This window comes from Vitis vinifera, chromosome 5 (genome assembly GCF_030704535.1).
Source record: "Vitis vinifera cultivar Pinot Noir 40024 chromosome 5, ASM3070453v1".
Classification (NCBI taxonomy): Eukaryota; Viridiplantae; Streptophyta; class Magnoliopsida; order Vitales; family Vitaceae; genus Vitis; species Vitis vinifera.
In genome coordinates, this window is record NC_081809.1 from 2,063,907 (window position 1) to 2,075,472 (window position 11,566).

Consider the following 11,566-nt stretch of genomic DNA (forward strand, 5'->3'; position numbering starts at 1 on the left):
AGGCATCACTCACTTCTCCTGCAGCTGCATGCAACTCGGCTTGGCTGTGAACCAGACGACATATGTGACTTTGGGTTACAAGCATGTGACACTCAACCAAATACAGTCGCTGATCCCATGAAAGAATTCATTTTCTCAGGAAAGCTAAACCTTATCATGATCATGACTTTGTTTTCTCAATAGTCGATGACCATATATGGTTTCTGAAGTCTGAACCATCAGCTTTCTGTTCCTCATAACGAATCTTATAAGGTGGATCAGGAAGGCTTAGATGAAATTACCCTAGTTGAGGTTGGTCCAAGATTTTGTTTGAATCCTGTCAAGATATTTGGTTGCAGCTTTGGAGGCCCAGCGTTATATGAGAATCCATTTTACACATCATGAAATCAGATTCGATCGAGCACTAGAGAAGAGGAAGAATGTCGACAAGTATGCGGAGAAAGAGAAAGCCAAGACAAGAAGGAAGATGCATGAGTTTGAAAATCCATTAGAAGCTGATGAGTTTCAGATATGTCAAAGGTGTAGCATGTGATCTCGGGCAATGGTATAAGTTTTGGAAGCCTGAGAATGAACGGAGGAAGAGTCCAAGTGGAAGCAATACATGTGGATAGTTGCAGCTTTAAAGAAACTCAAAATAGAGCAAGGATCAAGACATGGCAGGGAGGGTCTGGACATGCCAGGAATATCACATTCAATAGCATTAAGTTCTATGATACAGAGAATCCCATCATCATCGACCAATATTACCGTCCCCAGAATAGATTGATAAGGTTTCAATTTTACCACATTTTTTTATTTTTGGCAGCACGTGCATGAAAGAGTAGGCCGGCAGTGACATTTTCTTGAGGAATCAGAGAACGACACGTACTCGAAATATTCTGGAGACCGTTTGGGAAGATAGTGGAGAGCTGCTACAGGCCGTAACAGAGGGGGAGCGTCTTTGGTTGCTCAAGGGGAAGGTTACAGAGAGGGGGTGGATAGCTTGGAGGGCAAGAATATTTGAGGGGAGGAGATATTTTTGTTGCTTGGGAGGCAAGACAGAGTGGGAGAAGGGATTTTTCAGGGGGTATTCTTTGAGAAAGAAAAGAACAGAGAGCTTGGGGGAAAGGCTTAGAGAAGGCAGAGAGAACCAGTAGAGAGCCTTGGGGGAATGAAGGGGTGTTATGGAGGTGAGCAGCCTAGTGAGAGAGATGGAGGTTCAGAGTGAGTTTTTCACAGGCTGGAGGAAAACCCGAGCTGGGCAGAGAGGGCTGTTATGGAGGTGAGCAGTCTAGCGAGAGAGATGGAGGTTTAGAGTGAGTTTTTTTTTACAGAGTGGAGGGAGCTTTTCAGAGAGCTTGAAGAGGATAGCTAGAGGAAGAGAAAGTTGAGAGGAGAAAGAGGCGTTTCGAGCTGAGCAGAGGAGGAGCTTGTCTTTTCGGTCCAGGTATGATTTCAGCATGCTTTACAATTTCTATTTCAGATTGTTCCATTCTATTTCCTGCTGATTTTCAGGTTCATTTGGATGTTTGAATGTAGACATCAGATACTATGTGTGTTTGTGGAATCTAAGACAATTTTTATGCATTTTTTATCTGATTCTAGTCTGGCACTTTTGGCTCTGTTTATGAACAACTTGAACATTCCTCTGTTTTATGAATGATTTGAATATATAACTGCATCCGATTTTCAAAAATCACACTCTTGCTTCCTTTTGATCTCACCTGTATTAGCCCATGGATGTCACCTGAAATGAGGCTCATTACGTTCATGATTTGCTTGATCTCCTTTGGATATTTCTTCAGTCCTTGCCTTGCTCCTATTTTCTTTTGTTCATTCCCCTGTTTCTGGTAAGTCCCGGGTGTGAGGATCAGATCTGGATTGGCCGAACAACTACAAGAGAGTGCTCTTCCAACGGTTACAAATGGCCCTTTTACCATCAACCACACTCTGCACCAAAGCCACCTCTTCTGTAACTACCACATGTTGGGCACCTTTATGCAAAGCTGTGTATTGCAGACCATGAATCTCCTATAGCGGACATGGATGCTAGAATTGGTAAAGAAACTGGTTCTGAGTTTTCTTCCTACGGGTCCAAAAGTGAAAGGGTAGGGAGAAAATCTGTGGAAACCCATGTTGGTTGGACAGTGGAGGAAAAGAATGAGAAACCGGCGTCACCGGGACCCCCTCCGATTCGAGTCTCGATCACCGAAATGGCAGGGCGAGGCGTGTTCGCGACTCGGAGGATGGGAAGCGGAGATCTCATCCACACAGCGAAGCTTCTCATAACTCATCCTTCGCTCTCCAGTATTCATAGCGTCTGTTACTTTTGCCTCAGAAAACTCAAACCTGTAACCTTTTCTGAAGATTGCACTGCTCGATTTTGGTAGCCAAGGATTTGCATGGAAATGAGTGGCGATTCCGCCCTATTTTTTGAGGCCAACCAAAGAAGCACCTTCTTCAAAGTGGTTGGAGTCTTTTTTTTATCAGTTTCAAAAAAGCTTGTTACAGGGGATGCTTTTATTTTCCTGAGAGGTGAAAAAGGGGGGACTTCGTGTAGGGGGAACACGGTATACATCTTGGTGTTCTTGCTACAGCTTGGCATGCAGTCTCTACGGGTACAGTATTCACCGTCCGTTTCCCACTGATTTAGTTCCTATCCTACCCAGTGGCTGCATCTCCATGAGCACATTGATCTTGGAATCCAATATGATCCCTCAACTGGAATTTATGGTATGAACCTCTTTGTTGTTTTGGAGCGCCTGGGTTACCGTGCTGGCCTTCGTAGCATGTTAGAATCCAGCACAGGGTTACGAAGGATGATGCTATGAAGTGGTTCTCCTTACATCTGCTGCTTCATTTATCAAGATGATACAAGGCACAACTTTGGGCATTCATGAGGTTTCATTTGCCCCTTCGTCCCACTCCTACCTATTGCCTGCATTCTCATCAACGTCTACTTATTGGTGAATCTTGGATCTGCTACCTGGACCCGGGTTTCTATATGGTTGGTGATGGGAACGCTCGTTTATGGATTCTATGGGAGAAGACACAGCTCACTGCAGGATGCAATTTATGTACCAGCAGCCGATGTGGATGAAATCTATGGAAGCTTTTCACACTGCTCAGACGGCTTGGGTGTGGTGATATTGGCAGTGTGTATCAGCAATTCGGAATTTGCATCATGTTCTGGGTGGTGGTCTCTACCCGAATGCCGCATATCTGATCATCCGTGGCATGAAGACACTGCATTTTCATGTACAGCAACAAAACTCAACACAGTTGCACCCCTGGGGACCCACTCTTGAATGGTTTGCATGGTCACCTTTGGGCCACGTGTCATTTTTTTATTTTTTATTTTATTTCATCACCTTTGATTTAAAAATAATTTCTCAATTTCTAGTTTTCAAATAGTTTTCCAATTTCTAGATTTCCAAATAATTTTAAGTTTTCAAATCTTCATCCTTAGATTTTTTTATTAGGTTCCAAAAATCCATTTTCCAATAAGATTTGCCGCCATTTTCTTTGCGGCAAGCAACTTTCGTATTTTCCTTTATTTTTAAAATGTTTTGGAATAAGCGTGAATTTAATTTCGTAATTCCGAATAATGGAAATTCATGAGATTAATTCATGCAAAAATAAATCGGGTTTTGGTGGAGCCCAACATTAGGATTTTCTCATTGATTGATTGATTGTCATTCTTGACTTTGATTTGCTCTGTGACACATGTGATTATTCGTTTACTAACTTTTGTTTTCTATGAAACAAACAACTCATTACTCAATTACACGTCTTGTCTTCCTTGTCCACTTGATTATTTCTAAATTGATATTCTCTTGGTATCCATATTTGATCTATCAGTTGTCACACTTGCTTTGACTTAATTAGTAGAGACCTAATTCTTAGGGCCTAGAAGGGTGCTACAGTTTTTCACCGTACCTTCCTAATAGGTAACCCGACCCTCGGACCCAGACTCGGTTTTTCACAGACCTGTTTTCCTTCATGAGTCATGTTTAGGGTTTTCTTTTTTATTTTGTTTATTCTTTAAAAATAAAACAAAAATAAGTGGCGACTCTAAGTCATTTTCTAAAAAATAAATCGTTTTCAAATAAAAAGCGAGTTTGCCATCGAGTGAAAGTACATGAGCAGAAATGTAGGATCCACAGGTAGCCTATACTACAAGTATACAAAACAAGCATAAATTATATCATTTCTTCAAAATGATTTAGTCTTCCTATGATGCAAAGGCAAAAGCCTCAAGACGCTCTCAACATGAGTAAAACAACATCCAATCAATAGCACATGCAAAACTCAAGCATTAATCCCAACAAGTGTCTTTTACTCTACATCTAGAAGTGGAAAGAATAGGGTACGTATACAACTCAGTAGGAGTATGATCATCCTATATATATCCTTAAAAACCTTAAATTAAACATATAGTAGCATGCATGACAAACATTTTATAACCATTAACAAATATGCAATAATTTCAAATATGCATGCATATGAGTGATGGTTTCATTTTTGCTTTGCCTCATATATTCTCTCACACATGACAAAGTGTCAATCCCCACCAATGTACATATTAACCACCAATGCTCCAAAAGATGCTTGATCATAAATAATGACTATTTTAAACTACCACCCAAGGACAAGTCATATTTCATGTCTTTTAGGATTCATACCCAATGATAGGACCAACCTTGTCTTTTGGGACTACAACCCGAGGACATCACCAACCCCGTGTCTTTAGGGACTAAAACCTAGAGGCAAGACTAACCTTATACACCTACATCAAAGTGTCTTTCTCGAGGGCTTTAAGGATTTTCACCCATAGACACACGATATCGAAAGGCAGTGTCTGTAGTTTCTCATAGATACTTCCCACATACTAATTTGTTCTTTGGATATTATCTGTCATTGTTCACCTTGATTTCATTGCTATATTTTAAAACAATGAACTAACAACACTATAGCACATTGAAATATTTTATAAAATCATATTAAAGATATGAATTTCCAATAAACACTTTAGGAAAAGAAAATAAAGATACACAATAGAATGATATAAAATTCTTTACCTTACATTGACTTCTCCTTTGCAATTTTTCTATGTAGACAACTCTTAGCCATTACAAGAAACTGAAATGAAACAATATAATTTAGGTTTTCCTACCATAAAAATTACACAATTAAGGCTATGACATTTTTTCTTTATTCCTAATTTTAACAATTTACAGTTGCTAACTTTAATTTCCATACTCTCTAATCTATATGCCCGTAAGTTTTCAAATCAAATTTAAGGTGAAGTAAACAATATTTCATCTACATATTGATATTCCCTAACTAATGAACATACACTAATTATTTTGATTCTCCTTAAACTCAACCCATTAACAAGCTCCAAATGCACAGATAAACTTACTTAATCACATGATTCATTAATTTATTTTTTTCAATTAAAGCAAACTAAACAAACGAGCATGCTGATTCTTCCATCAAAAGATACTTAAATTGAAATACTTAAAACCCTAATTAACTTTAATTTATAGCTAATTAAATTCAGTTTTTAAACATACTTTACCATTAATTTACTTCAAAAGACTATTTGGACTCTAAATCTACCAAAATTTCTAACCTTGTCTTTTTGTTCACCTTGATTCCTCCCCTTTCTCTCTCTAACCCACCAAAATTTTGTAGAGAATGGACTGAAATGAAGGCTCACAACTCTTATATAATGGTCCACAAGCAACCATGCATGAGGTGGCAAGCTCTAAGGCTACCACTAACCATAAGTTTTCCATATTCCAATTTAGTCCTCCTACTTGTGATATTTTATGCTTTTGTAGCTGCTAATCAATCACTTAAGTCCTCTTAATTATAATTAACTCCCATGAAGCTAATACATCTTCTTAAGCCGTTAACTAATCATACTTAACCTCAATCAAATTTTAATTCATAATTAAACAAGATTAGCGTTAAATTAGTTTTAGACTCTAATTAAGCACGTTTAAGGTTAAGTACTTAGGTATTGTTGTTTATTTATGTCATTACTACTAGGTATTACAATCACCCTTCAAAGCTATTTTAGACGTGGGTTTCACAATTGGATTGGCCTTTGCATTAGAGATATGTCCCTAACTAGAAGGTCCATCTTGAGGCATAAGCTCCCACTACCCTTCACTTCCTTCTGTTGCTTTTCCACTTTAAAAACAAGCTTGCACACATCACCATAAGTCTAGTAAGGCTACAATTGGACAACATTACCAATTTTAGGTTTCAAACCTCTAAGAAAACATGCTATGGTTTGTTCTTTAAGTTTAACAAGATCACATTTCATCGTGAGGTGGTCAAACTCTGCTGTATATTCTTCTAAAAACAGCTTCTTTTGTTCGAAGTTGTGAAGGTTAAGAAAAATATTTTCCTTGAGTTGTTTGGCAAATATTTTCTCTTCAGTTCCCTCCTCATCTTTTCCCAAGTCATTATGCTTCCCCTTCCTTCATGAGCCCTCTGTTTTTTTAAGATTTTCCCACCATAAAAAAAAAAAAGAACTTTCTCAACCTAATAGCAACAAGTTTCACCCTACAAACCTCTAGAACTTCTTTGTAGTCAAACACCTGTTCATAGTGTGAAACTAGTCAATAAACTCGTCTGGTTGCATTCTATTTTCAAACTCTGGGATATCAACTTTAACATCAAAGTCTTTTAGAACACTATGATTTCTTTGTACACAAGGAGGAGGAGAGACTTCTCTTAAATGTTGGCTTGGATCTCTATGAAAAGGATTGATGTCTTCATTTTCATTGCTAGGAGCCTCATGCTCTGTATCATGATGGAATTTATTGTGCCCAAGAGCCTCATAACATTTTAAATGATGTTGTGGTTGTTGTACTTGTCTCCTTAATTATTTCACCTCAATGTCACAAACGTCTCTTTCATGACCAGGACGTTCTTCTTCAACATTTTATATATGTGACGACGACCAACCATGAGAACTTAGGATCTATGCTTTGATACTGATTGACCCCAACATAAATGAAAAAAGAAAAGAACTAAATAGATAGGAAGGAAAAATACAAGCTCACCATCCAAGAAGAAAACACTAAGAAATACTCTTTCTCTCTTTGACTTCCAATTACCATAACTTGGAACAACCCTCCAAGCATGAACAATTTCCAAAACTATATTTTCTAGGTAAATTATAAAGCCTTACTAAGATCTCAAAATCCACTGTAATATACCTAAGAAGTAGAACTTCTCCAATTCTCAAGTAGCACTGGACAGCTGGACCTTTCTATGGAAAACTAAATATAACTTTCTCTCTAGAACTCCTAATGAAGTCCCGTTAAATGCGTTGGAATCTTAACTCAAAGACCTTTAATGTGGCATATAGTATGCATAGGAATTTTCAATATCCCAGTACTTGATTTACCATGAATATACCCTTACAAAAGTAGTTTTTACCTCCCTGCATCTCACATAATTAAGTAAGGAGCTGCAACTTTTATTTAATTAGGTGTTAGATCATACAATGGGACATTCCTATGTCACGCTTGGTTTGGTGTTTATTAAATATTAATTTTTCTTGATGGTCTCTTGCTGCTTTTTGCTTGCAAAATTAAAGTTACCCCACCTTTTATTGTTCTATTTTTGCAGTACTAAATCAAATCACATGCATTCCTTGTGTTTTTTTTCCATTTTTTGACTCGAAACACCCTTTCTCAACTTCACTTATGATCACTAGTGATCCATTCTCGCTTGGAGCAAATAATTTGCTTTTTTCATTTCCTAGTTTTATTTCATTTTATTCCACTCTCTTCTTTGTTTTCTGTTTTTTCTGCTTTCATTTGTTCATTTTTTTCTCAGTAGTTACTGTCTGTTTTCTGAAGCAAAACTAGAAAAATAAAATAAAAAATCCTAATAAACTGAAATGGTGTTTGCTTAAATAACATGTTTAGGGGAATCATTGTAAGATCCATTTCATATGTTGTTTTTCATATTACCACACATTTGTGCATTCCATATCATATCATTGTAGATGTTAAGAGTTATTTCAACCATGAGTTTTGGTATTTTTAGTTGCCACATATCTGTCAGTCCCCCCTTCATATCTTGTTGGCAATCTTACAATCTTTTAGTTAGTTTTTGTCCTCATTTTATCGTAATTTGAACTGATATTTCTATTAATATTCTTAGAGTTTTTCCTTCCAATTATTGTAAGTTTTTATTTTGGTTGAAATTTTCATGTTACCGAATGGTAAAATTTTGATTAATTAATTCTTAAATCTTGGTTTTCATATATACTTTCCAACCCCATTTTATTTTTGCATTTCTACAGTGCATCTAGCATCCCCATTTTTGTCAGAGATGACTCATCCATCCTCTCCAGAGTCTACGGTGCAGCCATTTCCACGAGAGGATCCAGCATCCCCATTTGAGTCGGAGACGAGTCATTCGTCGTCTCCACATGCCATAGTGCAGCAGTTGCTTGTGCTGGAGCATCCGGGATCCCCATCTCAGTCGGAGTTGAGTCATATATCATCTCCGCATGCCACATTGCAGCAGCCATTTCTGTCAGAGATGACTCATCCATCCTCTCCAGAGTCTACGGTGCAGCCACTTCCACGAGAGGATCCAGCATCCCCATTTGAGTTGGAGACGAGTCATTCGTCATCTCCACAGGCCACAGTGCAGCAGCTGCCTGTGCTAGAGCATCCAGGATCCCCATCTCAGTCGGAGTTGAGTCATGTATCCTCTCCGCAGGCCACATTGCAGCAGCCATTTCTGTCAGAGATGACTTATCCATCCTCTCCAGAGTTTACGATGCAGCCACTTCCACGAGAGGATCCAGCATCCCCATTTGAGTCGGAGATGAGTCATTCGTCGTCTCCACAGGCCACAGTGCAGCAGCTGCTTGTGCTGGAGCATTCGGGATCATCATCGCAGTCGGAGTCGAGTGATATATCATCTCCGCAGGCCACATTGCAGTAGCCAGCTCCACATCCATCCTCTTCAGAGTCTATGGTGCAGCCACTTCCACGAGAGGATCCAGTATCCCCATTTGAGTTGGAGACGAGTCATTCGTCGTCTCCACAGGCCACAGTGCAGCAGCTGCCTGTGCTGGAGCATTCGGGATCATCATCGCAGTCGGAGTCGAGTGATATATCATCTCCGCAGGCCACATTGCAGCAGCCAGCTCCACATCCATCCTCTCCAGAGTCTACGGTGCAGCCACTTCCACGAGAGGATCCAGTATCCCCATTCCATTCGGAGACGAGTCATCTGTCGTCTCCGCAGGCCACAGTGCAGCAGGTGCTGGAGCATCCGGGATCCCCATTACAGTCAGAGTCGATTCATATATCATCTCTGCAGGCCACATTGCAGCAGCCAGCTCCACCACCACTGTTCATGCACCCTACGTTGTTGAAATTATGGCTTCGGAGATGGTGGATTATATGCATGATAGCAGCTATTGGGTTGTTATTTTTGATTAGTTGGAGCATTCACACATCACAGAAGAATGACGCGAACATCTGGTGCACCACTCCCAATGCGACAGTTACCAAGGAAAGTAATGCACCTAGCTCCACCGTTCAGGGTGCCCCCATCCTCTTTAGGACTATCATGGCAGCAGTTGATGCAGCACCGGGTGATAATGAATGGCCTTTCTGTATACTGATACAGAAAGGAGTTTATAAAGAAAGAATTGTGATAGAAAGAAATAAAAGAAATTTGGTTTTGGTGGGGGAAGGAATTAACAAAACCATCATATCATCAAATGGAGCTGTCTTGTCCACCGATCGCTATATTTCAGAACTCGCAACCATTTGTAAGTTTTTCAACTTTAATTTTATTTATTTTTTCAGTTTTAGGTTTATATTATGTAAGCTATTTCATGTTAAAGTAGTTTTATGGCTGAAAAAAATATTATTGCAAAAGACTTTTATTAGTTAATTATTTGTTGTATTTTAATCCCTTAGTTTTTTTAAGTATTTTAAATGTTATGATTCCGTTTTATTTAATATTTTATTTTTGTGACACTTTTATAGGGGTTCTAGGAAAAAGATTCAAGGCAATGGATATTTCATTTGAAAACATGGGAGCTGATCAACTAGAGAGTGTTGCATTGAAAAATTCAGGAGATCAGTCTATCTTCCATAGATGCAGCTTCATGTCACAACAAGTCTCCATTCATAGTGATCATGTGGGGCAACAACTCTACCATGATTGCTATATTAGTGGCTCACAACACTTGATCTATGGAGATGGACATGCCATGTTTCAAAGAAGTACCATCCATGTAAATAATTTGAAGCCAGAAGTGGGGGCTGTGATTGCACTGCAAGAAAGAAGAAGTAAGTTCTTAGTTGGTGGGGGATTTGTATTTCATTTATGTACCTTTTCTGCTAGTACCCAAAAAGCAATTAATTACTTAGGTGCTTCTTCTGGACCTTCATCTTTGATTGTAATTATGCAATCATACTTAGATAGATCTATTAGTCCTTTGGGATGGTTAGTGAAGAATAGGACAAGGTCTATCTATTTTGGTGAATACCAAAATACAGGTCCAGGAGCTAGACTAGAGCGAACATCTCCCAATTTCCACCATATCAGCCTTAAGGATGCTTCTTCTTTTACTATTAGAAATTTTTTAAGTAGTACAGTTTGGATTTTATGTAAAGACATACATTGTAAATTGGATTTGGCATGAACATTAGTTACTACTTGTTGCAATACACTATTATCATTCTATGTATTGTGAGTTAGCATTCTAATCTACTTGTTGTAATACACTAGATTTCTTATGCTATCTATATAAAGTCAGCATACTGGTCTTCACAGAATCCCTTTGAACCATCTCTTGTTGGCTGTAAGTTAATATTGTAGTATTGAGAGAATCTTTGAAGAAGGTTAATAGATAGCTTGTGGGAGGGGGATATCAGCTATGATACATGTATCACCAGGAAATGAAGCCCAGGTGTGGTGGTGGTGTATAAAGAACATAATTATTGCAACTCCCTCTGATGTGAAGTCACTTTTGACGAGGAGATGACTAAGAAATTTGCTCTTGATGAGAAGATTCTTACGTTGACCAAGATGTTTGTTGCCACTGAATACATCTGCAGTGTAGAGATGGAGACGGGAAGGGTGTGGGAAGGAGTATGATCACAATTCAGAAGCATAAGATGGAGATGATGCTGCATACATGCTCAGGGAAGTAGGTGTTGAGCCTAATGGGGATGACGTGAAATTGAGCCTTCCAATTCCCAGTCAGGCATAGTAGTGAAGGAAACATTCGCAGCAAGACAAGGCTTTGGCCACAAGGCAGCAGAAGAGGTATGGGCCTTTACTATTTGTTATCAGTCCCTCATGGAAGTATAGGCGAGCATTATGCTGTCATACCACAGGCATGCCTTCGGACTCGGCGAGCATTACAATTCTGTGATCCCTGGCCTGGTGATATAGGTACCGTCATTCATATGTGAATACATTAGGTGTGCAAATTATTTTTATTTTATCTGTGTGAGAACATAACCCATATTCGAGCCTTGGAATCTCATCAAACTTGTCAACATTTTTATCTTCA

General features: G+C 38.9%; 1 protein-coding gene across 2 annotated transcripts; it reads left to right on the top strand.

Moving 5' to 3' along the window:
* The first annotated feature begins 8,323 nt into the window (after positions 1–8,323).
* On the top strand, positions 8,324–10,691 carry LOC132253713 (putative pectinesterase 14). Of its 2 annotated transcripts, none has more exons than XM_059736634.1 (2): positions 8,324–9,808; positions 10,029–10,691. In XM_059736634.1, the coding sequence occupies exons 1-2, from the start codon at positions 9,001–9,003 to the stop codon at positions 10,688–10,690; spliced, it is 1,470 nt and encodes a 489-aa protein (XP_059592617.1). In that variant the 5' UTR covers positions 8,324–9,000; the 3' UTR covers position 10,691. Both variants share the same exon structure in this region, with proteins under 2 accessions (XP_059592617.1, XP_059592618.1).
* Positions 10,692–11,566: the final 875 nt, after the last annotated feature.

Coding starts and splice junctions, on each gene's coding strand:
- LOC132253713 (XM_059736634.1), top strand. CDS start 9,001: ATGGTGCAGCCACTTCCACGAGAGGATCCAGTATCCCCATTTGAGTTG. Junction 9,809..10,028: donor TTCAGAACTCGCAACCATTT/GTAAGTTTTTCA, acceptor ACACTTTTATAG/GGGTTCTAGGAAAAAGATTC.